The 27,612-nt window shown below is 61.1% G+C and overlaps 1 protein-coding gene across 10 annotated transcripts in view; it reads right to left on the reverse strand.

Moving 5' to 3' along the window:
• Positions 1–24,928, reverse strand: part of DYSF (dysferlin) — a 103,254-nt gene extending 78,326 nt beyond the window's left edge. For 3 of the 10 annotated variants that reach the window (XM_042807875.1, XM_042807878.1, XM_042807873.1), the window contains exons 1-23: positions 22,457–22,562; positions 20,355–20,410; positions 19,469–19,560; positions 16,873–16,978; positions 15,463–15,577; positions 15,116–15,312; positions 14,858–14,986; positions 14,109–14,171; positions 13,879–13,929; positions 13,755–13,785; positions 12,578–12,693; positions 12,264–12,390; positions 11,853–11,956; positions 10,816–10,884; positions 10,689–10,732; positions 10,448–10,530; positions 8,988–9,029; positions 8,148–8,263; positions 7,701–7,814; positions 6,990–7,167; positions 6,217–6,341; positions 5,607–5,713; positions 175–367 (exon numbers count right to left, since the gene is read on the reverse strand). In XM_042807875.1, the coding sequence (XP_042663809.1) occupies positions 175–367; positions 5,607–5,713; positions 6,217–6,341; positions 6,990–7,167; positions 7,701–7,814; positions 8,148–8,263; positions 8,988–9,029; positions 10,448–10,530; positions 10,689–10,732; positions 10,816–10,884; positions 11,853–11,956; positions 12,264–12,390; positions 12,578–12,693; positions 13,755–13,785; positions 13,879–13,929; positions 14,109–14,171; positions 14,858–14,986; positions 15,116–15,312; positions 15,463–15,577; positions 16,873–16,978; positions 19,469–19,560; positions 20,355–20,410; positions 22,457–22,550 (2,352 nt within the window). In that variant the 5' untranslated portion in view covers positions 22,551–22,562. Of the gene's footprint in view, positions 1–174; positions 368–5,606; positions 5,714–6,216; positions 6,342–6,989; positions 7,168–7,700; positions 7,815–8,147; positions 8,264–8,987; positions 9,030–10,447; positions 10,531–10,688; positions 10,733–10,815; positions 10,885–11,852; positions 11,957–12,263; positions 12,391–12,577; positions 12,694–13,754; positions 13,786–13,878; positions 13,930–14,108; positions 14,172–14,857; positions 14,987–15,115; positions 15,313–15,462; positions 15,578–16,872; positions 16,979–19,468; positions 19,561–20,354; positions 20,411–22,456; positions 22,563–24,828 lie in introns of those variants that run through there. The other 7 variants (XM_042807882.1, XM_042807880.1, XM_042807877.1 and 4 more) reach the window with 3 other exon arrangements.
• Between the last annotated feature and the right edge of the window lie 2,684 nt (positions 24,929–27,612).

The following is a 27,612-nucleotide window of genomic DNA, read 5'->3' on the forward strand; positions in this document are numbered from 1 at the left end:
CAACCCTTGCGGGGGGGGGGGGGGCCAGGGCTGAGAGATCAGCATCATCTCTGCTTCCCACCGTGTCGCCGGGCGATGGCTCCCAGCCGTTGTACCATGATGGGGAGCTCGGGAAGAACAAGACACACACCCCCCCCTGCCTCAAGGTCAAAAAACATCTCCTGCAAGCGTTACCTCCTCTGCCATGGCCTTCAGCCTGGAGAGCCAGTCCTCTGCCTGCTCCAGGGCCACCGACAGCCTCGAGTCCTCGTGCTTGAGCTTCAGGGCTGCCTTCACCATCTGCTCCAGGTTGGTGCTGCGAAATCGGTACAGGTGCTGGTCCAGGTGGGTGCTGGCCGGCTTCCCCAGGACGTCAGGCAGGGCCAGGCTGGGGGGGGGACGGGCAGAGATGCACCGTTAGCAGCTCACTCATCCCCTCGTGGGGGTTTTGCTCTCCATTTTTTTTTTTTTTTCCTTCCCTCCTTTTCAGCGAGCTTCCAAAAAAATTAACAAGCCGCCGAAGACGCACTTGGGGAACGCGGCAATGCCAAGAGCGAAGGAGTTTCAAACCACACTTGGAGCCCCCACACATCACCCACAGCAGCCAGGATGGGGCCCTGGCTGAGCCGTGCACACCACGTACACACACACACACACACACACACATTTTAATATAAATTGATTCAAGCTGCTGGATAAATGCTTCAGGAGTCCGGGAGGATCACCGCTGCACTGAGCCATTTAGAGGTTTTCCTGTAAAATGCGGTGATTTATGGTGCTGCTGTTATAAATGCTCTTCTTGCTCCCGGCTCCCAGCCTGCAGCCCCCTCAGCAGCCGCCGCATCCCCCCCTCGGGCTGGGACTGGGTTCCATCAGCCCCATTGTCATTGCATGATAAATACAAAGGACAATATCTCTTGCCCAGCCGCGCTCATCCAGACACGCCACGGACAGACACACAGCATGGCACCTGCCCGGGTTGTCCCAGGTTAATAACCTGGTCTGGCTAAACCTGCAAATTAAATTTCTACTTTCTGCATAAAGTCAAAGTTACAGGACGCTTGGGGAGGGACGCGCAGTTGAAACTGGGACAGCGAAATTTAGGTCTTTCATTTCTCTTGAAGAGAGTTGGGTTTGCTGTTATTTCCAAAAGGAGCCAGAGTGCTGCGGGTGTTAATGAGCCCGATCATTCAGTAACATGCTGTGTGAGCAGCTAAATTAAAAGACCATGTTGGGGTTGCAGCCCTCCAGGGTTAGACTGGTCGCACTCCCTGACCTCAGCTTTGTACGCCCACGTTTCGTTTGTGTTTTTATTATGAGGGAGCTGCTAATGAGCTGACCTCCCACTTGTTTTCCATGGCTTGCATTGTCACTGGTGCACTGGTGCATGGGAAAGACACTGCTCACCCATCAAGCAAACCACTTTGGGGCAGAAACTAGGATGTACTTCAATATCCCTGCAGGAACAGGGAAAAAAAAAAAAAAAATACCCACTGCAGTTGAATTCTATTTCAGAAAGATAAATGATAAAACTATGCAAAAAAAAAGAGAGAATGTGTTAAAGGTCTGTGGAAAGGAGGAGCAGAAAGGGCTAAAACCTGTAGGCAGAATGGAAATGGCTTGAAGACATTTTGTCCCTGGAGATACGTGCTGCATGTCAGAGACTACAAAGATTAAACGAAGTTAGATTTTGCTCAAATGGGAAAATGGAAAAGACCACAGACTCCACCAAGTGAAATGTAAAAATACCATGAAGTAGTTGAAAAAAGAAAAACGCAGAAAGATGGAGGAGTGCCCATTAAAAATGCAAAGCGCAAAGAGCTGTCCCTGTTTAGGTGGATAAAGGACACGAGGTGTCACCTCCATCTGGTGAGCCAGAGCCAGAAACAGCATTTTTCAGAGCAAAAAGGCTGGGAGCAGGGAGGATCTCGGGGCAGAGCCCCTCGTCGGGGTCTGTCCCGCCTCGGCGGCCGGGAGCAGAGCGGGGGCGGGAACCAGTGGAGCAGCAAATCGTTCAGAATTCAAGTGGGAAACGGTTGGACGGTTGGGTGGGATCTCCAGCTTTGTGCTTAATATTGCTTAAGATTAACGATTGAAGGACTGAAAGGAACAACGTGATGGCAACCTCAAGGAGATCTGGGGGGATCTGGGGGGACCCAAGATCAGAAAGTTGGACTTTTGCATCCAGGAGGCTAGCAAAAACCACAACTAAGACGAAAAGAGCAGGGAGGTGGGCAATCTGGACCCGAGAGCCCACAGCACCATCCTGTTACCTCTCTGGTCACGGATTATTAAGAAAAAGCCAAAGGGCTGAACTGAGACCATCACTGTGCCAACACAGAAATGTGTGGTGCTTCCTCGTGTGAACACTGTGCTTCCAGCTGGGGAAAGGTGCAACAGAATTCGGCGAAGTACGAGGAAGACCAAAAGGACGATCGAAAACGTGGATCCTCCTCTGCAGCAGGGGCTCTCTGGCCACCCCTTCCATATTTTGCCACGCTCCCAGCTCCGACAGGGAACGGTGGAGGGGTCAATTCCCAGGCAGCTTTCTTCCGAGCTCCAGCACAGAACAATCCTCACGCCACGGGAGACGCGGCCAGGAGCAGAAGGACAAAACCCACCCTTCAGGTCAGCGCTGCAGCTCACCGGCACAGAGAAGCTGCGGGAGCTGCCAGGACCTGGCTGCAATCCAGCGTTTCGGGGACATGGTTTTGCTGCACCTCACCTTTCCCTAACTTTGTCCATTTGTGAGCTACTTCCAATTCTTTTCCAGAGAGCGGCCGTCTCCCGCCTCTTCACGCGAAGGTCTGGGAAAGACGATGGCCAAGGAGATGCTGGCACCACGTCACTGCTTTCCTCCGGGGAACGGGAGGTGGGGAGATCCGGACCCGGAGGAGGATCGGCAGCAGCAAGGTGTTGTCCTCATCCCTCCGAAGCCCTGATGGAAATGAGCCCTGTTCCGGCCGAGCACAGCGAGCAGGCTTGGGCAGCATAAGGAGCTGAAGGAATTGATGCCTCAAACATTCCTCGGCACAGCAAACCTCGAGGCCAGGCCGGGGTCTTTGTGCCGGGGCTGAGGAAGCCGCCCAGGGCAGCGCGGGGGGATCGAAGGGTGCGCGGCTCCACTGCCAGCTGCTGCCGTGCCAGATTCCTCGGATAAGCCTCGAAGGAAACTGTATGTTTGGGCCAAAAAGACTGCTGAGCTAAAGGCTGGACAATTACCCAAGAAGAAAAAAAAAAAAAAACTGAGGAAGAAGTAAAGGTGCTGTGGGGAGCAGGACCACCTTGTCCCTCATGGAAATGAGTTCCCGGAATACCCGTCTCTCTCGATCCAGCATGCGAATCAGCCGATAAGATGAACTTAAAAGACGACAGAGAACTTTGCTGTGTGTGCACCCACCACCCAAGATTTCCAGACCTGAGACGACGCTGGAACCTGGGGTGGTGAATCAGACTCTCTTTCTGTCCTTTCTTTTTCTTTTCCTTCCTTTCCTTTCTTTCCTTTCTTACAAATTTATCAATAAGAGACCATATTGCTTCCTAGCCTTTTCCAAGTTTGTTATTTCTACCACGAGTAAAACCATGGTCGTTTGGTGTCATTTCACCTTAATTTAACCTGAGGGGATCACAGAACCTTTACGACTCCCTGGGATCCCAGTCCGGGCCGTAACAGGCAGTGTCATGGGGGGAGCTGCGGACAGGTCCAGCTGCATGGCTCAGCTCATCCCCCCCCGAGACTGAGCACATGGAGCGGTGCAAACCCACCCCCCCCAAAAAAAAAAAAGCCATCGGGGCTGTTTCAGCCACCCCTAATCTCAAGTACCACCCTGGCCAGCCAGTCCCAGCCCCTGCACCAAGCCCTTGCAGAGACAGAGGAGCCGCATCCCGTGGGAGCCGAGCACAGAGCGGGGCCAGGAGCCAGCAGGAACCACAGATCTGGCACATCCCGCGGCCACATTTTTCCCCTCCTGGTTAATTGAATTTGTTTTGGAGGGCACAGGACCTCTGGAAAACCCAAAGCCGTGGCTCAGCCCTCCGGTCCCATCCCGCAGCCCATTGATGGCTCCGACCTTTCCAGCAGAGCCAGCGTGCGCAGGGGGCAAAACACATCTCCTTTTGAGGCTCAAAAGCAAATAAATAGGGAGGTTGTAAGTATGTGTGTGTGTGTGTTTTCTTAAGCCTGTCCCCCAGCAGGGCTGTGGAGCAGGGTCAGCTCGTTCAAGGTCTCCTCGCCCAGGTGTCTGGTCCCACACTGGTGTCACAGGAGGGTCCAGAGAGGCTGCACCCCCCATGCCCCCTGCCCCCCCAGAACCTCCACAACCTCTCCTTGGGCCTTTCAAGGAGCAGGGGGGACAAAAAGGGGGACCTAGGGCTCAGCAGCAAGCTCAGCTCACCACTCTTCACTGGCAGAAGCCCGGGTGAACAGTGGGCATGGTCCTGCAAGCTGGTGGCTATTGTGGAAGGGGTGGGGAACCACTGATCCCAGCAGGTTTGATGGCCCCAAAACCAGCCAAGAAGGCCAAATTATCCCTCTTTGCTGAGGTAAAGCATCAAGAGCCACCACACAAGCTCAGTGGCCATGGAGGTCCACCCACCACAGCCACCGGTTGCCACCGTTGGGGCTGTCCCAGCCCGGTGCAGGGCTGTCTCTGCAGCTTGGCTGCTCCCCGCCCGCCTCCCAAGGCAAGAAAGATCCAAGAGGCACGGCAGCTCTCTTAATTCCCCTTGGCAAGGGCTTGCCAGGGCTAAAAACACACCAACGATCCTACTGTTGTCCTTCCCCAGATTGACAGCACGGAGCTGCTGCAGGAAAGCTCTGTGGCCAGGCATGGGCATGGGATGGGACTTGGAGATCATCTCCACGGGCATACTTGAAGGTGAACCATGGTCCAAGGACCCTGGTGAGGTCAGTCCCTGAAACACCTTCCTGAGGGCTGAGCCGCTCCTTGGGATACAACGTCATGGTCAAACGGCAGCGATGCTCCCCGGAGCAGCCCCTCATCCCCACAAAGCACAATCCAGCCCTAAAAAAAAAAAAAAAAAAACCAGGCTCCGCAGAGGGAAAGCCTGCGGCACCCTGCGGAGTGTGCTCGGAAGGAATGTTCGTGTGCTCGGCAAGGTCAAAGCAGCAGCAGATGCTGGTGGTGCTGCCCACGGGGTCGCTGGGATGGTTGTGCCGTCCAGCCCCGCAACATCCCCTGGTCCGGCCGTTGGACGCATCACAGCCCGGCACAGCCGAACAACCCCTTCGGGGGCTCCGCACCGGTGCCTCCTGCGCCGCGCACCCAAGACTCAACCGGGAAGTCCCATCGGTGGCCCCTCAACCCACAAAGCCCCCCGGCCCTCTGCCTGGGCTGGCTCCGGCTCCCGCCCCGACACAATGCCGCGCAGCCAGGTGAGCCGGGCCGCGGCCCTCGAGTGACGGCTGGAAATTTATGATTTGCCTTAAATGCCACCTTTTCAACTCCATGCCTTGGCTCGGTAACGTTTGAAGCGAACATTAGCAGAGGACCAGCATTTTTCAGAGAAAAAAAAAAAAGAGAGAGAAGTTGGCCCTTCCAGGATAAATAAGTACTCTCGCAATAAACGGCATGAAAAGGCTCACAGTCAAAACTGGCAGAAAATACCTGCAGTCGGCGATGATGTCATCCATCAGCTGAGCACCCAGGGTGTCCAGCTCACTTGGCAAGCGGTTGGCCTTGAGAGCAAGGTGGACCTTCTCCAGGTTCGCCTCCTGCATGACAGATGGGGAAGAGAATCTGCACAGCAGGGACCCCCCGGGTGCCCCGCTCCATCCCACGTCCGGGACCCTCCCAGCGAGTGCCTGGGGCTGCTCCCCGCCATCAGAAACTCCAGCCCGGGTCCCACCAGGGCTCCGCACCTCTGGTTCTGCTCCCATTGGAGCTCCAGAGGAAACAATCATGAAATACAGCAAGAAATTCCATAAATAGCTCAGGAGCTGAAGGGAGGTCCTCGCCTCCTGCGCCTGCATGGGTAGGCAGGTGTGTGGCACGGCAAAGCACTGCGTCACACCCCCCTGTCACCCCAGCGAGGATGAGGGTGGTCTCTTTCCCTCCGTCACTCCACGGGCTGAGTGGGGCATCTGGGACCCCACCAGATTTCCCCTCCACAGCACAAGAGTCATCCAACCCCAAACCTGACCCGGCCTGGAGATGTCCTCTGCCCCCCTCCCTGTCCCCCAAGGCGGACAACGCTCCTTGCCACCGCGGCACTCACCAGCCTGTCTGCCGCGTGGTGGAGAAGGTTTTGAGCATCGGTCCGATGGCTGATGTCTTCCCAGTAGGATGACAACACCACCACGGGCTTCACGTTGCCCCAGGGCAGGTAGTAATACTGACAACCTGGAGGACACGGCACACCGGTGAGCTCACGGCATTAGGGTGACGGGGGACCCCACTCCTCGGGACCGAAGCAGAGATGAAGCGGGGCAGCGCAGCATTTGGCCTTGGGCAGAAGCCCATTTCTGGGGCTCTTTTGGAGCAAGAGGCTGGGGATTATGTTCCCCAAGCCCTTGTGCAACACAGCAATGCACAGCAAGGCCCTAAGGGATGCGCGTCAACCTCCATGGCCGCAGCAGCTCCTGCAACCAGCAGAACAACCCCAGTGGGATGGGGACATCTCACAGCAGAGCGAGAGCCCCACAGGAGCCAGGGGAGGGCCACCCCAAAGCACCGTCTCTCTCTTGAAGAGAAGAAGGTTCCCTTAGCACCAGCGGACTGCCCCAAAACCACTTCAGGTCAGCACAGAGCTGCGAGAAGTAGTCCTGGCTTTCCCCCTCCTCCCCAGTCACACCTTACCCCTTCGCAGCACGGCTGAGGTGGGCAAGCACCTCCGGAGGTCATCTGGTCCAACCCTTGTTCAAGCAGGGTCACCCGGAGCCGTTTCTCCAGGCCCACGTCCAGCTGGGGTTTGAGTATCTCCAAGGATGGAGCCTCCACACCCTCCCTGGACAGCCCGTCCCCGTGCTCGGTCCGGGCGGCGCTGCTCACCGTCAAACACGGCCCGGCTGTACTGCGTGGTGGAGGCCAAGGGCAGGCACGTGTTGTCGAACTTGTTGCCGTAGTTGCCGACGCTGACCTCAAACTGGATGGCATCGTCCACGTCTTGGAGCATGGTGGCTGAGTAGAAGGCGGCGAAGAGGGAGTACTTCCGACGGCGCAGGTACTTCTGCAACGGGCGGGGGGAGCGTGTCCCTAGAGGAGACGCTGCCACCGCTCTCCTGCACCCCGACCCTCCGCTACCCCAACACCCCCCAGCTCAGCGAGGCCTCCGAGACGGAAAAGCTTATTGCAGGGACGAAAAGCCTGAGCTGCAGCAAGGGGATTTGGGGTGGGATCTTTAGGAGGAACCTGACAAAGGAGAAGGCTGGGCCTTTCCGTGAAAAAACGCGGTTTAAATCTGAAGAAGCGAGCAAAAGGAGCGCGTCCGTGCCAGCCCCTGAGTTGAGGCAAATCTCCCACCGTGTCCGCCATGGTCTGCTCGCTGCCCTGCAACAGCTCGGAGCAAGCGGGACACCTTGGGGGCAAAATTCGGCAGGAGACACCCTCCAAGAGCTCACGGACCACGCCGCCGCTCACAGGACATCACCCACCCAGGACCAACGCTCATGCCCCTTCCCTGGTGCCCCACGCACACACCATGCCGCCGGAGGGCCGACCCCAGGGCCCAGGGGGTCGGATGCCCCACGGAGACCCCGTTACCTCCACCCGCAGGACATCATCCGCCGAGATGTCCTCCACCTTCTGCTCCCCGTGCTCCGCCAGTTTGGTCTCCAGCTCCACCAGCATCCTGCCGCGATACGCGACTCCCTCGCCCTTGGGGGAGACCAGGGACAGGCGTCAGGACCCCGGTGCCCCCCTCCCTGCAGGCGAGCTCTGCCTTTGCTTTCAGTGGGCTTCGTTGCAGAGGAGCGAGGTCAGGCAAAATATTTCTGCAAGAGCTTCGAAGGTAGAGAGCGTTTGGGCAGCAGAGCAGGGCCAGGAGGTGTTTAGCCAGCGGGAATAGCCAGGGAGAGAAAACGCGGTGCAGGCTCCTAATAACAAAGCCAGTTTGGGTTAAGAGCAGCTTTTTTTTTTTTTTTTTTTTTTTTTTTTGCAAGGAGGGGTGGGAGTTTAGTTTAGGTTGTGCTGGAAAGAAGCCGATGTCACCTTTCCCAAATTGAGCGTCTCGTAAGGGTCGGGGAAGCCGGTGAACTCCCGGGGGCTGCCGTAGAGGTTGATATAGCAGGGACCGAAGGTCGGCAGGAACCCGAGCCCGTCGTCCGCTGGGGATCGCGGGGAAAAAGAGCCGTTAGAGAATCCCCAAGGCACCTCGGGGACGTGTCCCGTGTGGCTTCACTGCAGGACCATAGGGAACACACACATGTGGCTGGAGGCCACCAAAATGCTGAAATGTTTTTCAACCCCTTCAAGTCCTGCAACCGCTTACCTTTTAGCAGGAGGAAAGCCAAGGTGGGTGTGGGGCTGTGCGGGGGGCACAGAGCTTCCCAGTCCCAGGAACCATCCCCCCAGAGGAGGAGAGCGACGCTTTGCTGGTGTGAACCAGCGTAGGGGGTTTACACCAGCCAAGGAGCTGGCCCCACGCTCCCCATCAGGCAGCAAGAGAGTGTTGGGGAAAGGATGGCTCGTTTTTAGGAAACCTCGAGCAGGAGGAGCAGCCAAGGGGCAGAAATGGTTTGCAGGGTCCTGCTCGGAGCTCCTGAGCTGGAAGCTGCTGGGGCACAGCTGGCTCAGCACCCACCAGCCCGCGAAGCCATCGCTGCCCAACACGGACACCCCAAACCCGCCGTGGGGAAGGGCAGGGGAGCTCCTCGGGGCAGGGGGAGGCCGTGCTGGAGACGTCCCCCCTTTCCCCACCAAGGCGCCCAGGCACAATGCAGCCGACGCTCCCCCAGCTCCGGGCGGTGCTCCAGCCCTGACGGCAGCTGAACCAGCAAAACAGTGACCGGGGGGGGGGAGATTGCAAACTGAGAGGCTAAGGGGACGTACGGTCCACGGCTTTCAGAGGCTTCGCGAGAGCAGGAAACTCATCTGAGGCACAAAGAAATGGAGAGAGGTTAGGAAAGGCTGGCGGAGGAGTGCGGAGGGAGGATGGAGGGTTACGGGAAATGAGGGTGGATGTTCTCAGGGGCTTTCAGTGCCAACAGACACTGGAGAGACAGAGAGAGAAAAAGGAGAGGTTGTTAAATGGCCCTATCGCCCTTCCAGAGGCTGTGGGATTGGTGTAAAACAGGAGGATTTGAGAATATCCTGAAGGATGCTCCATATGGGACAAAATCTGGATGGAGCCACCGTTCCCCGGCACCTCCTCGGGATCGAGCAGGTCTCAGCAGTGGGGTGGGGGATGCTGGTCCCGGGCAGAGCCCTCGCAGCCACCTCCTCCTCCTCCTCCTCCCCGGGCTTGCTCTCTCTCTCTCTCTCTATCTCTCCAGACCAGTCCAGGAGCTGCCCTTTAACTGGGGGAGACGGGGGCTGGACACACAAGCACCGTGGTGGGGAACGGTGCTGCACCCCAACTCCACACACACCTGCATGCAGAGCCGGGCAGTGCTGGGGGGGGGGGGGGACACACACACATGGGCTACAGGACGCGTGGCTACAGCTCTGCACCGGGCTGATGCCCTGGGGGGATGTGGCCAGCCCCATCGTGCACCCATCCGGCCCGGGGATGCTCGTGGTGGGGCAGGACAGCCCAGAGTCTCAAAGATGCACAAAGCAAAGGGAGCAGAGCGGGGGGAGTCGTGACGGGGCTGAAGATGCCACCGAAGCTCGTTAGCGGCGGGAGATGCTGGCGCAGGTTGGGGCAGGCTCTGCCCCCGGCCCTGCCCTGGCTCCCGGCAGCCCCACAACCCTGCCCCAGCTCCCCACCCTCCCGCTCGGCGCAGGGGACACAGCCGGTGTCACCCAGCCCGTCCCTGCCAGCACCTCCGCGGTGGTCCTTCACTTCGGCAAGCCCCCGGGGAGTTGAGACAGCAGCCTCAGCACGAAGCTGGACCCGAACCCCCCCCCCGCCCCGTCCACCCCGTGACAGCCACCTCAGGTGGGACGTGGCATCTTTGGGCACCTGGTGGCACCGCTGCCGGTCACCCACCGGGGGACAGCAGCCGCCTCCGCCCAGAAAGGGAAAGAGGAAGCAAAATCTCCGGCACGCCACGGCCCTGCACCAACCCCATCCCAGCGCCCCTGCGAAGACCTGAAGATCTGCAAAACCGCAAGCCGGGAGGGGTGAGGTCCAACCAGAAAACAGACCGCAGGACAGAGCAACGCCCCCCCCCCCCCCCCCAGCACCCCCATCCCACGTCTCCCCCAGCAGCGGTGACTTGGCGGGGTCCGTCGCGGCTGTGACGTCCCCCCCAAGCCGACACCGAGCTCCAGCCACGAGCGTGCAGTGCTCTCCCACGGCCATGCACCCCAAATCCCACCCTGCTGCCCCCCCGCCCACCCCTTACCCTCCAGCTCCCCGCCGGGGGCCGAGATCTTGGACATGCAGAGGTAGGCGGTGCCGACGACGTCGTTGTGCGTCAGACGGTCCCTGCAACACCACCCGGGGATGCCATCACACCGTGGCCCCAGGTGGGTTGCCCGTGGGGTGTCCCCCTGCCCATCCCGCTCCTCCAGCTCAGCTTTCCCCACCGGCAGCCCCCCCCCCCCACACACACACACACCGCGTTGAGCCCCCTCCCCGCTCACCAGTCGGTCACCCGGATCCTCATCTTCTCGCACATGGAAGGGAACTGGGAAAAGAGGCAGGGAGAGGAGGGGTGAGCGGCGGTGGGGCCGGGCGGGCGGGGGGGCCGGGGGGGCACCCCACACTCACCATCACTGGCAGCGTCAGCCGCTGGTTCCACTGCGGGTTGGCGTTCTTCTCCAGGATCCTCGAGTAGAGCTGGAGGAGCGAGATGGGGGGGATGAAAAGTCAGGGTCACGCCAGCGCTTGCAGCTCACGGCCGCGCTCCAGCAAAACAAGGCCGCCACGCGCCCCCCCCGCCCACGGAGCTGGGAGGTCTCAGACCCCCCCCAAAAATACAGACCCTGCCTGACGGGTGACCCCGTGGGGCTCTACATCGCGTGGGCAAACCCCTCTGTGCAGGAGGTAGGGGATGTTATAGGATGCTCGGGGATCTCACCCCCCTTTGGACCCCCAGAAACTCTCCCCCTTTCTCCCTGTGGTTACTCAGGATGATGTCCCCAGCCCCTTCCCCCCGCCCCCCCCCCCCCCCAGTCACTGTCCCCAGGGGAAGATTTACAGGCAGAGGAGATTTTCAGCCCTTTAGTGTTGCAGCAGATCAAAAGGCAAGTGGTGCCCTGGTGGACATATCGCTTGGCGAAGTACCCAGCAACAAAGGGAGGGGAACGGGGCTCTGCAATGCCACCGGAGCCACCTCCACGCCCCGGTTAGTCCCGGGGGGACACTCGGTGGCACGGGGACAGCCAGCCGCCCGCTGCGGGCAGCGCCAAGGAGAGCAGCACAACCCTCCGCTGCCGCACTAACCCCCCCCCCGCCCCCGGGGAGCTCAGCCTCTCCATCCCCATTTTTAATGCAACAGCACCACGAAGAGCCCAGCGAGGAAATTGCTGCGGTGCAGCCCGGCACGCCGTGGCCGGTGGCACCGCGCGGCTCCGAGGGTGCCACGCACACGGGGACAGGGCCGGGGACATTGGCTGGGCTGCTCTCAGCCCCCAGCTTCAGGACATTGAGACACAGAGGGAAAGAGGACGGGGTGTGACCAGGACTGATGGGACCTTTGCAAATGCTCCAGAAGAGCAAAGGACCAAATTTTTCCCATTCTGGGACCAAATTTTCCCAGTGGGTGGCTGCAAACCAGCCCAGGGACCAGGGAGGGGGCTGCTCACCGTCTTGCCTGCAAAGCTGACTTCCACGAAGGGATCGACCAGGTTCTTCTTGTTGCTCTCGAAGCCAAAGATCTGCCTGACGTTGTCCATGACGGCATCGTCCACTGGGAAGAGAAGGAGATGCTGAAAGCCCACGGAAGCACGCTGTGTCCGACGGCCCCGGCTCTCCGGCCAGGCTGCGCATCTCCCTGCAGCCAGGTGGGGAGGAGCGGGAGGGCAAAACCAGCTCGCACCAGTGAAGGGTTGATCTCCCAGTACGTTACGACTGACCGATATCTACAAGGTCTTTGGACCAAGGAAATGGGTAAAGTTTCCTTAACCGTGCCCTTATTTTTCTCCAGCGCGTCACAACCCGCTGCAGCGCCAGGGGCCGGATCCAGCGCGCTCCAGCCCGGTAAAGGAAACACTTACTCTGGGGCAAATCTTCAGCTTTGAAGATTTTCAGGCAGAAATGAGCCCCTCTCAGGGTGACGCCGGTGGGGCGCAGGAGGTTGCCCTCGATGTCTTCCTTGTCTTCGGAGACCTCCTTCTTCTCCAGCTGCAGGACAAGAGGACAAGGGGAAAACACAACCAAGCTTCCCAAAAGTCCTGAAATGAGCAGCAAGACCCCAAAATCCAGCGCCTTGCCCCCGAAACGGAGGGAGATCTAAGCTGCAGCTTCCCTGGGAACTGGCGTGGGGTACCACGGCTGGAAGGTGCCCCCATCACAACCGGATGATACTCACAGGAGCTTCGTCTCCAGGCCCCAGCACGAACAGGCTGACTTTCAGATAGCCCTTGGCCCCCGCAGAGAAGTCCTCCGGGTCAGAGAGCAACAGCCATTTTCTGAGGAAAGCGTGTTCTGGGGGAGAAAAGAGACTGAGACCCCCGTGCTGGTCCTCAGACATGCAGGGAGATGGCTTCAAGGATGCTGTTGGGTGGTATTTTTATAATAATTACTATGTTCCTTTTATATGGAATGGAATGGAATGGAATGGAATGGAATGGAATGGAATGGAATGGAATGGAATGGAATAGAATAGAATAGAATAGAATAGAATAGAATAGAATAGAATAGAATAGAATAGAATAGAATAGAATAGAATAGAAAGAATAGAATAGAATAGAATAGAATAGAATAGAATAGAATAGAATAGAATAGAATAGAATAGAATAGAAGAATAGAATAGAATAGAATAGAATAGAATAGAATAGAATAGAATAGAATAGAATAGAATAGAATAGAATAGAACAGAATAGAAAGAATAGAATAGAATAGAATAGAATAGAATAGAATAGAATAGAATAGAATAGAATAGAATAGAATAGAATAGAATAGAATAGAATAGAATAGAATAGAATAGGTTCAAGGTTGGACTTGAAGATCCTGAAGGCCTTTTCCAATCTAAACGATTCTGTGATTCAGTTGGAAGGACTCTCCAACGATCATCTCGTCCAGCTGCCCGGCCAGTTCAGGGCTGACCAAAAGTTAAAGCTTGGTACTAAGGAATTTGTCTTGTAGGTCTTAACATTTTACAGCGAAAAATTATCAGGCTTTTCTCTGCTGTGATTCAGGCAGGAAATTTGTTCTAAGCATTATTTTATCTTCTTTGAGCTAAAATAATAGATAAAAGATAAAATAATGAGCCCCACTCAAGATAAAAAGAGAGCTGGGCTGTGCTGGTGGGGCTTTCTGCCAGCGAGCCAGAAGCACGACGACTTGAAAGCCTCGAGGGCTTGGGAAAGGGAAGAGAACTGGGAGATGATGATGGGCACAGGGACACGTCCGGGTCCGTATATGAGAGCTGTAATGTGCGTGTGCGTTTCCCCTGTGCCTGGTCCCAAAAGAAGGGGTTTCCCAGGGTGACAGCCCCCCCGAAGCCGCAGGAGGTGACCTGGACCCCGACCGCCTGTGGGGCTCACTTGGCTCGGAGTAAACGGTCTCGACGTCCATCTGTGAAATAAAGTGAAAAAGAAATGTCAGCGTCCACGCCGTGGGTGAGCGTGGCAGAAAACAGGGGGGGAAGAGGAGAGAGAGTGACCTTACCCGAAACTCCCCGATCACCGAGTCTGTCCGGAAAGACCGAGAGTCCACAACCTGCAGGACGAAAATAAGGAAAAACAGTAAATCCGGCACAAATCCTCCCAGGATGAAGGACCCCGCTGTGTGCCCACGTGGGAAACGGGGGGGGCATTTCCCAGAGCACTGAGGGGAGGGGGACGGGGCAATGGCCCCAGCCCTCCCCAGGGGCAGGGTGGGCGTTCGCTGAAGCTCACCGTGATGAAGATGGGCGCGTCGAACAGCTCGGCCGGTGACTCGAAGATGTTGAAGAAGAAGGTCTGTGGGAAAGGAGGGTGAGGGTGCAAGGGGGAGATCTGCCCCAGCCTCCCCCCAGGGCACATTTGCACCCCCCCCCAGCCTCTCCCGTGCCCCCGACTCCACAGACTGGAAGGGGCACCCCCCAATGAGCACCACCCTCCAGTTGGCTTTTGCTGGGCTGGTTTGCAAGGGCACATCCAGACCAGCTCTCCTGGGGGGGGGGGGGGGGGGTGTGGGGATGTCCCCAGATAAAACACAGGCTGCAGGAGGCTTTGGGGACATCCCAAAAGCCGGGCTTGAAGCACCCGCGCTGGGGACAGGGCTGGGGACACGTCACCCGTGTCCAGCCGAGCGCACCCATCCTGCACGCCCGGCTGCGTTGCCCACCCCTGTGCGCAGCCCTGCCCAGGACGTGCCACCAGGATGCTACTGGTGGCACGGGGACACGTGAGTCACCTCGGGAAGGTGACCAAGATGAGCCCTGCGCCAAGGCGGGGGATGCTGGACGTGCCACGGGGCTCCCTGCTGCTGCCCGAGCTTCTGTCCTCGCTGCGGTCCCCACCGCCACATCCCGGCCCCGGGGCTGCGCCGGGGTTTCCATCACTCAGGACCCCAACCCATAATGCTCCCGAGCCTTTCCTGACTTCCCCCCCCCCCCCCCCCCCAGGCACAGCTGGAGCAGAGACACACCCCCCCCCCCCCTCACCTCGTCAAAGAAGGGGCTGTTGCCTTTGCGGATCCTGGTCCTCTTGGTCTGCCCGGCGGCCGTCACCTTCACCACGGGCCTGATGTTGACCCCAGGGAGCTGCCGGCCCTCGATGACCCTCACCCTGATCTAGGATGGGAGAGGGGTCACCGGGGTGGGCACCCCGGGGGGGGGGATGGCATCTCTGAGGTGATTGAACCCCTCACAGGGACAGGCTGGGGCGGGGGGGGTGGGTTGAGGGAGAGCAGCTCATCCCACCTGGAAGTCCTGCGGCTTGTTGGAGAGAGGCTTTTTGGGGGAGCTCCTCCTCCGCTTCACCCCCTGGACGTGGTGCACGGAGGGCTTGTGGGGCAGCGAGGGGGGCTCAGACCCCGGCGGCCCCGAGGAGGAGGAGGGGGGCTCCGTCTCGTCCCCCGTCGCCGCCTGATCCTCCGCATCCTCCTCCCCGGCCGTCTCTGCGCGGGGCGAGAAAGGAGATGGGGGATGTGGGCAACGTGGGACTGGGCGCTGTGGGACCGTGGGGCGAGGGGTCTAGCTGGGAAAAACACGAGGCTACCGGGGGACACGTCCCCCCCCCGGTGCTGCACGTGAAGGTTTTTCGTTACCGGTGACTGTGTCGGGCTCAGCAGCAGCCGGTGCTGGCTCGGGGGGGGCTGGAGGGGGGAACAGGGGGGCAGCGCCCGGCGGGGGGATGTAGGACACTTGCAAGATGAGGAAAGCCTGGAAAAAAAAAGGAAATAATCGTTAGTGTGGGTGTCCAGGTGCCACCCGCGATGCTCTGCCCGGGCGTGGGGGATGCAGCCCCAAAAGCGGCAGCAACTCGGCAAATGCTGGGGAAAAGGGCCAGAGCGAGGGGGCGGCAGGGAGGGGTGTCCCAGGGTCTGTGGGGGCAGCAGGGGTGACCACCCGGTCCCCATCCCACTAGACGACAGCCCCAGGCTGGGCTGAACTGGGGCCGGACGCCGGATCCACTGGGGAGGGAGCGGGATGCCGAGGGGGAGCCAGGGGAAGGCTGGAGGAGGGGGGAGCTGAGGGAAAGATGGAACGGGCAGCAAGGGGCGCTCCCAGTGCCCCCCCCACAGAGCCTGGCGGCCCCCAGTGTGGAGCCAGGGGTGCAACATCTGCTCTGCAAAGGGGTTTGACCCATCTGCTGCTGGGGTGTCCCCAGTAAAGCACCAGGGTGTCCCCAGTGAAGCACCGGGGTGCCCCCAGCAAAACACTGGGGTGTCCCCAGCAAAACACCGAGGTGTCCCCAGCGAAGCACCGGGGTGTCCCCAGCAAAACACTGGGGTGTCTCCAGCGAAGCACCGGGGTGTCGCCAGCAAAACACTGGGGTGTCCCCAGCAAAACACTGGGGTGTCCCCAGCAAAACACCGAGGTGTCCCCAGCGAAGCACCAGGGTGTCCCCAGCAAAACACTGGGGTGTCCCCAGCGAAGCACCGGGGTGTCGCCAGCAAAACACTGGGGTGTCCCCAGCAAAACACCGGGGTGCCCCCAGCAAAACACTGGGGTGTCCCCAGCGAAGCACCAGGGTGTCCCCAGCAAAACACTGGGGTGTCCCCAGCAAAACACTGAGGTGTCCCCAGCGAAGCACCAGGGTGTCCCCAGCAAAACACTGGGGTGTCCCCAGCGAAGCACCGGGGTGTCCCCAGCAAAACACTGGGGTGTCCCCAGCAATGCACCGGGGTGTCCCCAGCAAAGGTCTCCCCAACCTGCAAGGTGAGAAGGAGAGGGGGCTGTGGGGGCTGTGGGAGTCCCCCAGCACGGCACAGGAGGTCCCAGTGCGAGCACGGACCAAGCAGCCTCCTGCTGCCCCCCCCCCCCACCGCCCCGAGCCACTGGGTTTGGTCCTTGAAAGGTAAAGCTCAAAGCCAACGAGCCCAGGATGGGACAACCGGTGTCCAACTGGGAGCCACAACCGTCAGGGACATCGTTTGTACCGGTCTCAAGCTGGGAGCTGCAGCTGACAGGACGCTGCTTGAGCTGGTCTCACTGGTCCCCACGCGAGGACTCACCCCAGTGCTCTGCTTCTTGGTGTCCAGCAAGGGGAGGTTGTAGGAGGCCGCCAGGCTGGGGGAGGAGAGGACGTCTCGCAGGGGCACTCGGGCTTCTCCCAAAAACCTGGGGACAAAGAGCAACGGGGGGTCGGGAGGGGAAGGGGCCAAGGGGCCGCAGCTGGGAGCAACCCCGGGCACCAGTGACCGACCCAAGGCGGGGGACGGGCATCGGGTGACTCAGACCCAGCCCGGGTGAGAAAACCAGGGCGAGGATCTCGGGGGACTTTGTCCCCTTTTTGCCAAGGAAAAGCACCTAAAAGTCCCCGCTGAGGATCCAGGAGCCACAAACAGAAGCGCTGATGGATTTTTATTCGCCAGCGGAGAAAACAGAGACCTGAGGGCTTGAGGGTTTCACTGGAGGTGGGTGAGATCAGAGCTGGCAGCCTGGGGCCACCATCACCCAGAAGGATTTTAACCCACCGTAAAACTGTTTTTCCCCTATTGAGTTTCAGCAGCTCCCTGGTGCTTGGTGTCTGGTTAACCCTTCGGGCGCTGCACCACCTCCCACCCCAGCCAGCAGCACCAGTTCCCCAGGGAGCAGGGCTCCCAACTCCTCCCCGCCCAGAGCCAGCAGCCCCAAGGAGAGGGGCTTGGGGGGGCAGGAGGGGGGGAAAACTGCCTGTGAGCCAGCACCATGCTAACGCAATAAATCCTTTGCTTCAACAACAAAACCCAGGAAGCCGTCAAAGGAACACAGCAGCCAGCACCAGCCTCCTGCACCCCTCCATAGTGAATATCTCACGCATCGTGCCCAGAACCCACCCGTGCCCCGGGCTGCAGCCAGAGCAGGGGGGGCAGCAGGGCCGGGGGGGGATTGTCCCCCTCTGCTCCGCTCTGGGGAGACCCCCCTGCAGTGCTGGGGCCAGCTCGGGGGCCCCCAACAGCAGAAGGACCCGGAGCTGCTCGAGCGGGGCCAGAGGAGGCCACGGAGATGCTGGGGGGGCTGGAGCAGCTCCCCTGGGGGGCCGGGCTGAGAGAGTTGGGGGGGTTCAGCCTGGAGAAGAGAAGGCTCCGGGGGGACCTTCGAGCGGCCTCCCAGGGCTTAAAGGGGGGACAGGAGAGGTGGGGGGGGGACTCTGGGTCAGGGGGTGGGGGTAGGATGGGGGGGGACAGGTTTAAGCTGAAAGAGGGCAGATTTAGGTTATATATAAGGCAGAAATTGTTCCCTGTGCGGGGGGGGAGGCGCTGGCCCAGGGTGCCCAGAGCAGCTGTGGCTGCCCCCTCCCTGGAAGGGTTCAAGGCCAGGTTGGACGGGGCTGGGAGCCCCCTGGGCTGGGGGAAGGGGGCCCTGCCCGGGGCAGGGGGGGCACTGGGAGGTCTGTGAGGGCCCTTCCCACCCAAACCAGATTCTGTGATTTCAGACAGCCACAGCAGCCAGACAGGACATTCACTGCCCGTTACTATTAATTGCCCCATTTCCTCTTTGCCGCCCCCGTGCTGATGGACCCAGCTGGTATTTTCTCCCGAGAGAAGAAAAACCAAAACTCCACCATCACCTTTGTGATGGAGCAGGGCCCACTCGCCAGAGCGTCGCTGTCCCTGCTGCTCCTCGTGCAGGCAGGTGAAATCTCCCTGCTGCAGGAGCTGGGGACCCTTTTCCCATCTTCCTCCTCTGTTTATAAAATCGCACGACTCCACGGAGCTGGACCGGCCCCAGTTTCCACCTCCCTTGGCCTCCAGCCCCAGCATGACTCCAGTATCAGCTCCAGCCCTGGAAACAGGATCCTTCACGCCGGGGCGTCCTCCCCATCCTGAGCAAAGCAGCAGGTTCCCACCCTCTGCTACCCAAAAATAAATTACTTCCTTTTTTTTTTTTTTTTTTTTTTTTTTTTTTTCCCCCTCTTCAAGCAGCAATCCCAGCCAAAGCATCCCTGCAAGATGTGGGGGGCTGGGCTGGGTGTCCCCGGGGTTGGAGGTGGCATCCCCAACTCTTCCCACCCCCCTTCCTAACGCAGCCGCCGTGAGGAGGGAGACCCCGACCCCCCCCCCGGGGAAAACCCCCAGAGCGGGGGGGGGGGGGGGGGGGGGGGGTGTCACCAGGAGCTGCGGTGAGAAAGGAAGCCCCCCCGGGATGTTTGTTCTGCAAACACCACCCTTCCCGGCTCCACCGGCAACGCGCGGTGGGGACAGGAGCTTGGCCACCATCTCGCACCTCCCGGGCCAGACGCCCATCCCCGGGGCCTCACGGCGCCAGCTTTGCTCCCGGGGGGCGGGGGGGGGGGGGGGTGGCAGCGGGCACAAGGGTCCTTTGTCTGCTCCCCGGCCTCAAACGTGGCGGGGGGGGGGGGGGTTGTGTTTTTGTTTTGTTTTGTTTTGTTTCTCCCCAGCCGTTGAGCGAAGCAGCCCAGAAATGCGGCTCTCGCCTCCCACCAGCCGCCCGCGCTGCAAAGGGCAACTGGGGAACATCACTGGGAGCCTGGGGAGACCCCAAACCTCCCCCCCCCCCCACATCCCCCGTGCAAAGCCTTGGGTGTGCACACGCGTGTGCGTGGGCTGTGCTGGTGATGGGAGCGGGGCGGGGGCGTTCCTACCCGGCACCCGATGTTTCTCCCACCTATTTCTCCCCACGGTCTCATGGTCTTTCACGACGACGGTGAGCTCAGCGCCGGGGTCCAGGGGAGCTCCCTTCAGGTCCCACTCGAAACCCTGGAGGGGGGGGAAAAAAGGGGGCGAGGGGGGGGCGGGTCCAAGATCAGCGCCCAGCTGGGACCACGATGCTCCCGCTGGCATCGAGGGGCTCCGGCACCCGCCGGGACCCCGAGGAAGGGAACCGAAACGCCCGACCCGCTTCAGCAGCACGACAGCTCCAACCCTGGGCACAAACCTCAGCACCGCGTCTGCCCTGGGCAAAATTCCCCGGCAGACCCACAGGAAAAAAAAACACGCCCCATGCAAAGGCCTCCCCCTCATCGTGGATTAAGAGTGAAGGAGACAGCGATGGGAGCTGGCACGCAGCATTTCTGCACCAAAACGGTGTTAGTTTGCTCACCAAACCCCCTTTTTTTTTTTTTTCATTTTGACCCATGAAGGCACCAGGTCAGGGTTAGAAGGAAGGAGGTGCTCGAAAAAATATCCTCCCCTGGGCCAGGCTGATGAGTAAAACACACTTGTTTTCCCCTCGAGCTGCAATATTTTTAAACAGCTTCTTTTAATGTGCGTGCTTAGCCCTGATAAGATCTTGATGGAAGGGGAAGAGGCGGGAGCCAAGGCTCTGTCCTGATCCTCCCGCCACCCGGAATTTCGGATATGGTGCTGCCCATGATGGGGACCGGCCCCAAAAATACACACACACCCACCCCCCCAGCTGTGGGGTGGCAAACTCAGGGCATCACCGGGCCCCTGCAAGCCCCCGGTGCTCGGGGCACCTTGTTGGGGTCCCCTGTGCCCCGGCTGCCCCCCCCCCCCCCCGGGGATGGGGACGGGGAGGGGGACACGCTCACCTCGTTCCATACGGGGTTCACATTGTTCTTGATGACTTTAGTCCTCTTCTTCACGCCTGCAGGGAGCAACACACGTGGGGCAGACCAGTTTCCCCACCGAACAGCGGGGAAAGAACCCAAAATTCCCGTCGTGTCCCCCCCCCCGCCCCGCACAGGTGGGGTTGGGAGCCTCCGGCGACACCCGCAGCACCCAGGAGCAGGATCAGGCCCTGCCCCTCGCACACCAGCTGGGCTGCGGCAGGCACGGACGGGATCCAGCTTCAAACCTTTGCTGGGAAACCCCCAGGCAAGTCACCTCGAGGTGTCGTGCCTCAGTTTCCCCCTGAGCAGGGCAGAGGAGGCTCCCAAGATCTGCTGGGTGGGATTTGGGGCTGGAAGGTGACACGGGGGACCCGGCCATCCTCCTCTCTCCCCCCAAAGCTCGGTAAAGGCTCAGAGGGGTCCCACGGCCCTTGTGAGAGCAGTCGGATGCTTCCAGACTGAACGGGGCTGGGGGGGGATTGGCCCCCTGACACCCCCAAAAGATGCGGATGGGGATGCTGTCACCCGGTCCCCAGGGATGGGACCGCTGCCACCCCAGGGAGCGGAGTCGGGCGGCAGCAGTTAAAAGCAGCCCAAAGCCAACGTCCCGAGGAGCCCCAGTGCCGGGGGGGGATCCAGCCCAAGGATTCCCCCCCACCCCCCCCAGCTGCACCCCGAAACCATGACCCTCAGGTCACACCGAAAACCGGCCAAACGCCCGCTGGGCCCCCGTCACGGGAGGGACCGGGGGGGAAGAGGAAAAGGAAGAGCCAAACAATAGCAGTGACTCAAACCCCGGGGGACAGCGGCCAGGCGCCCTGCAGGGCCCTATAGATATATATAGGTACCCCGGGCTGCGGCTGTGGCACACAGGGGAGCACGAGTGGCTCTGAGATATTCTCCTTTTCGGCTGTCTCTTCGGCATCCCTCGCTCAACCTTTTCCTCTTTCAGATTTTAAAGCGTCTCTGCTGAATCTCCCGGCCCCGAGCTGACGCGGTTCCTCCGGACATCACCGAGCCGGGGAGACCTCAAACCCCCCCGATTTAGGGCACAGCCGCCCGCTTCCGCCTCGGCGTCCCGGGACGCAGGGCCCTGGGATTCCCCCCGCGCTCTGGGGGTGGCGATTTGGCCGACCAGAGCTGCTTTTCCACCCTCGGCCCTGGGCGAGCAGCCAGCACCCGCCGCAGGATGAAGCCCAGGGGTCCCGGCGCCGGCTGGGCAGGGGCCGGCAGCAGCACCGATCCCCCCCACCCCCAGCACAGGAAAGGCTGGCTCAGAAGCCACTCATCCCTTTCCTTATTTTTTTTTTTTTTTTTTTCTAAAAATGGATATTTTCCACCACCGGGAAATGCCTGCTAAAAAAAAAAAAAAAAAAAAAAGAAAAAAAAAATCCTCCAGCGAGCGCTTTCGAGTTGCAAAGTCAGGGGGACCTCCATCCTCCCACAGCAATGGGGTAACCCCCTAGATAACGGGTTATTTTTATCAATCTCATATTATTAATTACAAGACCTTAATGAGAGCGAAGCACAAGAGCGTTTGAGAGCACCCAGGGGTGCAGCACCCTGAGGCAAAGGCGGGTCCTGCTCCGTGCCGGGGCTCACCCCTGTCACCCCATCACTTTTAGATGCTGTGACACCGGGTGGCTGCGCTAAATGACCGTCCCCAAGTGTGTGTGCGTGTCCCCCAGGGAAAAAAATCTCCTTTGCCACTGAGGCAACGGCATCTCTCACTGTCCCCCCACGACCCTGCGCACCCCAAAACCACGGGGGAAGAGCGCTAAAGTTCAGAGCCCACCCCAGCGACCCTCGGACACGCCAGTGTCACGCGTGTCAGCCCGGCACCGGGATGCACCGGAGGGTGGGGATGGAGGGGGGGGCTGTGGTGCACTCGGCAGTGGGGCGCAGGGGGGGGGTGGAATTTTGCAAGGATTTAGGACAAGGATGGAGCTTAGCAAAGCCCGGCTTCTGCGGGATGGATGTAGGTCCCGGCCGGGCTTTGCTGGAGGGGGCTGTAAAAGCAGACAAGAGTCTGGCAAAGCAATAACCCTGCCCACCCCGGCCCAGGTTTGGGGTCCCCTCACCTCGGAAAGTCAAGCTGGCCACCGGGTCGCTTTGCTTGTCCCCCTTCTCCAAGTTGGGGAGGTGGCTGGCTCGTTGGAGCAAGCAGCGCAGCATGGCTGGGCGATGGAGCAGGGCACGGCGAGGCCGAGCCGGGCTCAGCCCCGGGCAGGATCCGGTCCCCCCATCGCCACCCCCCCTCCTCCCCTCCCCGGCCCGGCCCGGCCCGGCCCGGCCCTCCCCGGCGGGCGGAGGAGCTGCCCGGGCGGCGACACGGAGCGCCTCGGCGCGGCAGCTCCGGAGGTTGCAAGCCCCGGGATGCTGCGAGCCCCGGGGCTACCGAAAACCCGGGAACCGGGGATGCTGCGAGCCCCGGGGCTACCGAAAACCCGGGAACCGGGGATGCTGCGAGCCCCGGGGCTACCGAAAACCCGGGAACCGGGGATGCTGCGAGCCCCGGGGCTACCGAAAACCCGGGAACCGGGGATGCTGCGAGCCCCGGGGCTACCGAAAACCCGGGAACCGGGGATGCTGCGAGCCCCGGGGCTGGGAAATTAAATCACCGGGAACCGGGGATGCTGCGAGCCCCAAGGATGCCCGAGCACAGGGATCCAGGGATGCTGTAAGCCCCAGGATGGTAAATAAATCACCGGGAACCGGGGATGCTGCGAACCTCTGGAATTGTAAATTAAATCACTGGGATTCAGGGATGCTGCGAGCGCCGGGGATGCCCGAGCACTGGGAACCAGGGATGCTGCGAACCCCAGGAACTGTAAATTACATCACCAGGATCCTGGGATGCTGCGAACCCCGGGAATGGTAAATGAAATCACTGGGATTCAGGGATGCTCTGGGGATGCCCAAGCACCGGGAACCGGGAATGCTGTGAACCCCAGGAATTCTAAACTAAGTCACCAGGATCCAGGGATGCTGTGAAGCCCATGAATTGTAAATTAAATCATCGGGATCCAGGGACACTGCGAGCTCCGGGGATGGTAAATAAATTAACAAAACCCAGGGATGCTGTGAACCCCGAGGATGTCCGAGCACCAGGAACCAGGCATGCTGCAAACCCCAGGAATTGTAAATTAAATCACCAGGATCCAGGGATGCTGAGAGCCCCAAGGATGCCCGAGCACAGGGATCCGGGGATGCTGTAAGCCCCAGGATGGTAAATAAATCACCGGGATCCGGGGATGCCCGGGGGGGTGGGAAAGCACCAGGAGGGGGGGTGCTGCGAGCCCTGGGGGTGCCCAAGCTCCGGGCCCCAGGGATGCTGCGAGCCCCGAGAATGGTAAATCATCCGGAATGGGGGGTGCCGCAAACCCCAAGGGTGCAAAACCACCAGCGCCTGGGGAGGCTGCAAGTTTGGGGTGCCCGAGCAACGCACCCCGGGGACGAAACAGCACCGGGGAATGGGGAGCAGCCGGCGCTGGGCCCAGGACAGGGGTGACACCGGAGCACCCAGGGGTGACACAGCCCCGGGCTGCGGAGCATCAGCACCCCCGAGATGGTGCAAACCGGGGTGGCTCCCAGCCCCGGGGATGTCACAGCACTAGGGACACACCAGCACGGGGGCCATGGGGGGGGGGTCCCAGGTCCCCCTGGGTGCTGCCACCCCCTCCCCTGTCCCCCAGAGCGGCGGCGGGGGCTGTCCCAGTGTCACAGCGGGAGAAGAGGCCGTGCGTGTCCCGCACGTCCCCTTCAGCGAACCCCAAAAAGATGCTTTTTCATCCCAAGGATGAAAGGGGCCATGCCCGGTGCCGCCTCGTGTCCCCCGTCGCCCCACGGGGGGAGGATTGGGGAGCCACGTTGGGCACTGGTGGGCTGCGGCCTGGTTGCCCCGTGGCCACTGTCACCCTGCCAAGGGGACCAGTGACATTGGGGGGGGGGACCCACCCCGAGGCTGTTGGGGCGCCGGGGAAGTGGGTGCCCAGCAGGTCCTCAACACACAATCAACCCCGGGGGTCCTCGCGTGGGACAGGCCCTCCCCCCCCATACCCACGGGAGGTCACGGGGCGGGGGGGGGGGGGCGGCACCCCAGCCCCCCACCATATCCCCTGGTGCGGGGCCCCCCGCGATTCCCCCCCTCCCGGAGCGGGAGCGGAGGCCAGAAATAGCCCGGGCTGCCGCTGGTGCTGTCACCGCTCAGCTATGCCCCCCCCTCCCCACGCTGCCCCCCCCCCCCCCGCTAAAGAGGGAGCCCGGGGAGGGGAAAATAGCACCCACGGCGGGGGGGGGGGGGGGGGGCTCCGTGGGCAATGCACATCAGGATGGATGATGCAGGAGCCCACCCCCCCCCCCTCCCGCTGCCGGGGGACATACCCGATATACTGCCCCCCCCCTCCCCCGATATAAACACGCCCCCCCCCACGCCCCCCCCCCCCCCCCGTACCTCCGAAGCCGGCGGAGCAATAGGCATCGCTGATGTCCGTGTCCGGCGTGCGGACATTTTCCGCGTGGAGGATGAAGACGCGGAGCATCGCCCCGGCCCGGCCGCCTCCCCCCCTGCCCGCTCCCCGCCGCCCCCCCCTCCCGGTGTCCCCCCCCCCCGCCCCGGTCCCGCCTCCCTTAAAGGGGAAGGGCCGCAGCTGGATGCGGCCCCGCGGGCAGGGGAGGGCGGGAATAGGAACATCCCCCCCCCTCCCCGGCCCCCCCCCGCTCTTGGAGGCGGCTGGAGAAGCCCCCAAAAAGGATGGATTGGGGGGTGGGGGGGTGGGGGCTGGCACCCCCCCTCTGCAGCAAGGGCGGGTGAGTGTGTCCCCCCCCGGGGACCGCGCAGGAGGGGGGGGGGGGGGAGATCTAAGCCCCCCCCCCCCAAATGGGGCAGGTAAGGGGGTTGTGCTCCCCCGCTCTTCCCTTCGCTCGCTTCCCGTGGGTGGGGGGTGCTGCAGGAGCAAGAACCGCCCCCCCCCCCCCCGCCCCCAAAATAGGGTTTGGCCCACGGCGGGGTCAGCACCAGACCCCCCCCAGCCCCTCACCGTGACACCAGGGCCAGACCTTGGGGGGGGGGGGGGGGGGGGGCAACATCATTTCCAGGGTGGGAAACAGGGGGTCTGGGGGGGTCCAAGCTCCCAAGCTCCATCCAGGGTGAACCCCACAGCCCCACCCCACCGCCCCCCCCTCAGCAGGGTCCCCCCCCTGAGAGCTGGGTGCTCACACACCCCCCCCTGCCCCAGGGGTCCCCCCAGCTGAGGGGCACGGGGAGGGGGGGGGAATGACACAGACACACACACACCATCCCGTGTTATGTGTGTCGTTCCCCCCCCCCCCCCAAATGCTCCTTCCCTGCCTCAGTTTCCCCAGCTGGGGGCTGGGAGGGGCAGCTGGGGACACCCTCGGCTATTTCGGGGAGGTTATTTTTACCCCATTTCCCAGCAAGCGGCTCAGCCAGGTCCCTCCCTCCCAGCCAGGCCAGGCCCCCCCCCCCCCCGGCCACACTCCCTTTTTTTACCCTTTTTGGCTTCATCTGAACCCATTTCCCACTCCTCCCCGCCAGGTACCAACCCCCCCCCCCCCCCCCCCAGCGTCACCCCAAAACCCGGAGCCGCCACCGACGCAGAAACTCTGTGGAAGCAGCAGCGTAATCGCCGCTGGGAGGAATTTAATTATCAGGGAATTAAAGGCCGGGGGATGGCAGGGCACGGGGGGGCCCCCAGCCCCCCCAATATTTAGCAGCACCCCCCCTTGAAAGAGCCCCCTCGTCCCCCATCTAGCCCTCCCTCGGCTCCCCGGGAGCACCCACGTCCTGGCAGACCCCACTGTCTCGGCCCTACGAGGAGTTTTTCTTTTACAAAACCCTTGAAAAAATCGAAACCCGGGCGCCGTGGGGCCGGGCTCCCCGCGAGGCAAAAATCCTGCAAGGGCAGCGGAAAAGCTGTTGCAAAAAAAACTTCATGGATTTTCCTTAAAACCATCGGCCCCGTGGGGCCCGGGGAGGAGGAGGGGGGGGGGGGGGGGGCGCGTTTTAATTACCAGCAGCTCCAAAATAAACTCAATTTGCAGCCCCCCTAGGCGCAGGAGGAAGCGCGGCACCGTACGTTTTGGGGAGCAACGTTCAGAAAACCAGAACCAGTACCGGGGTTTGGGGTTTTACTTCATTTTTCCTCAGTTTGTTTTTTTCCACATCACCCTGGCTGGAGCGGGGGGCGGACAGGATGGTTTTTGACCTTGAAATTCCTAATTAAGCAGCTCCCCCCTCCCGGGTGCTGCATCTTTTCGCTGCAGCAGTTACGGGGTTTGTCCGAGGGGCTCTGGGGTCCCAAGGGCAGAGCCAGGCCCAAGGGGGCTCCGAGGACGCGGAGCAGGAACGGGATTCACCGAGGGACCCCACGGCCTCGGGGGTCCCGCCGGGCCCCGCAGCCGGCCACGAGGCTGCTGGACGCTCATCCCTCCCACGGACACTCGGCAAAATTGGGGCTGAAGCTTGGGGGGCAGCAGCAGGAATAAGGAACAACGTTGGGTTTCGGTCCTCCGCGCAGAGGAAGCAACAGGAGAGAAACCGTGGTGAGGAATGACCCCACGGAGGGACTCGGGGAGACTCAGAAACACCGCCCCAGAAAGTGCATGGTAAAAGAGACAAGGGGCTGGTGAGGCTGGGGGGGCCCCCCCAGGAGAGGAGGCAGCTCACACACACACACACACACAAAAGGGGCTGGTGAGGCTGGGGGGGCCCCCCCCAGGAGAGGAGGCAGCTCACACACACACACACACACACACACACACACAAGGGGCTGGTGAGGCTGGGGGGGCCCCCCCAGGAGAGGAGGCAGCTCACACACACACATACACACACACACAAGGGGCTGGTGAGGCTGGGGGGGCCCCCCCAGGAGAGGAGGCAGCTCTCACACACACACACACACACACACACACACACACACACACAAGGGGCTGGTGAGGCTGGGGGGCCCCCCCAGGAGAGGAGGCAGCTCACACACACACACACACACACACAAGGGGCTGGTGAGGCTGGGGGGCTCCCCCCCAGGAGAGGAGGCAGCTCTCTCACACACACACACACACATACTCTTACCCTGAATCACGCTGCGGGGACTTGCCAAGTCTCTGCTGCTCTAAATCCCTCGGGCGTGTTTTTGAGACACTGATCTGCTCCCGGGAGGGGGGGGGGGGCTTGAGCAGTGCCTGCAGCAAAGCAGGGGACACAAAAAAAAAAAAA

Source organism: Tyto alba, unplaced genomic scaffold (assembly GCF_018691265.1).
Source record: "Tyto alba isolate M040663 unplaced genomic scaffold, T.alba_DEE_v4.0 Super-Scaffold_6, whole genome shotgun sequence".
Lineage (NCBI taxonomy): Eukaryota > Metazoa > Chordata > Aves > Strigiformes > Tytonidae > Tyto > Tyto alba.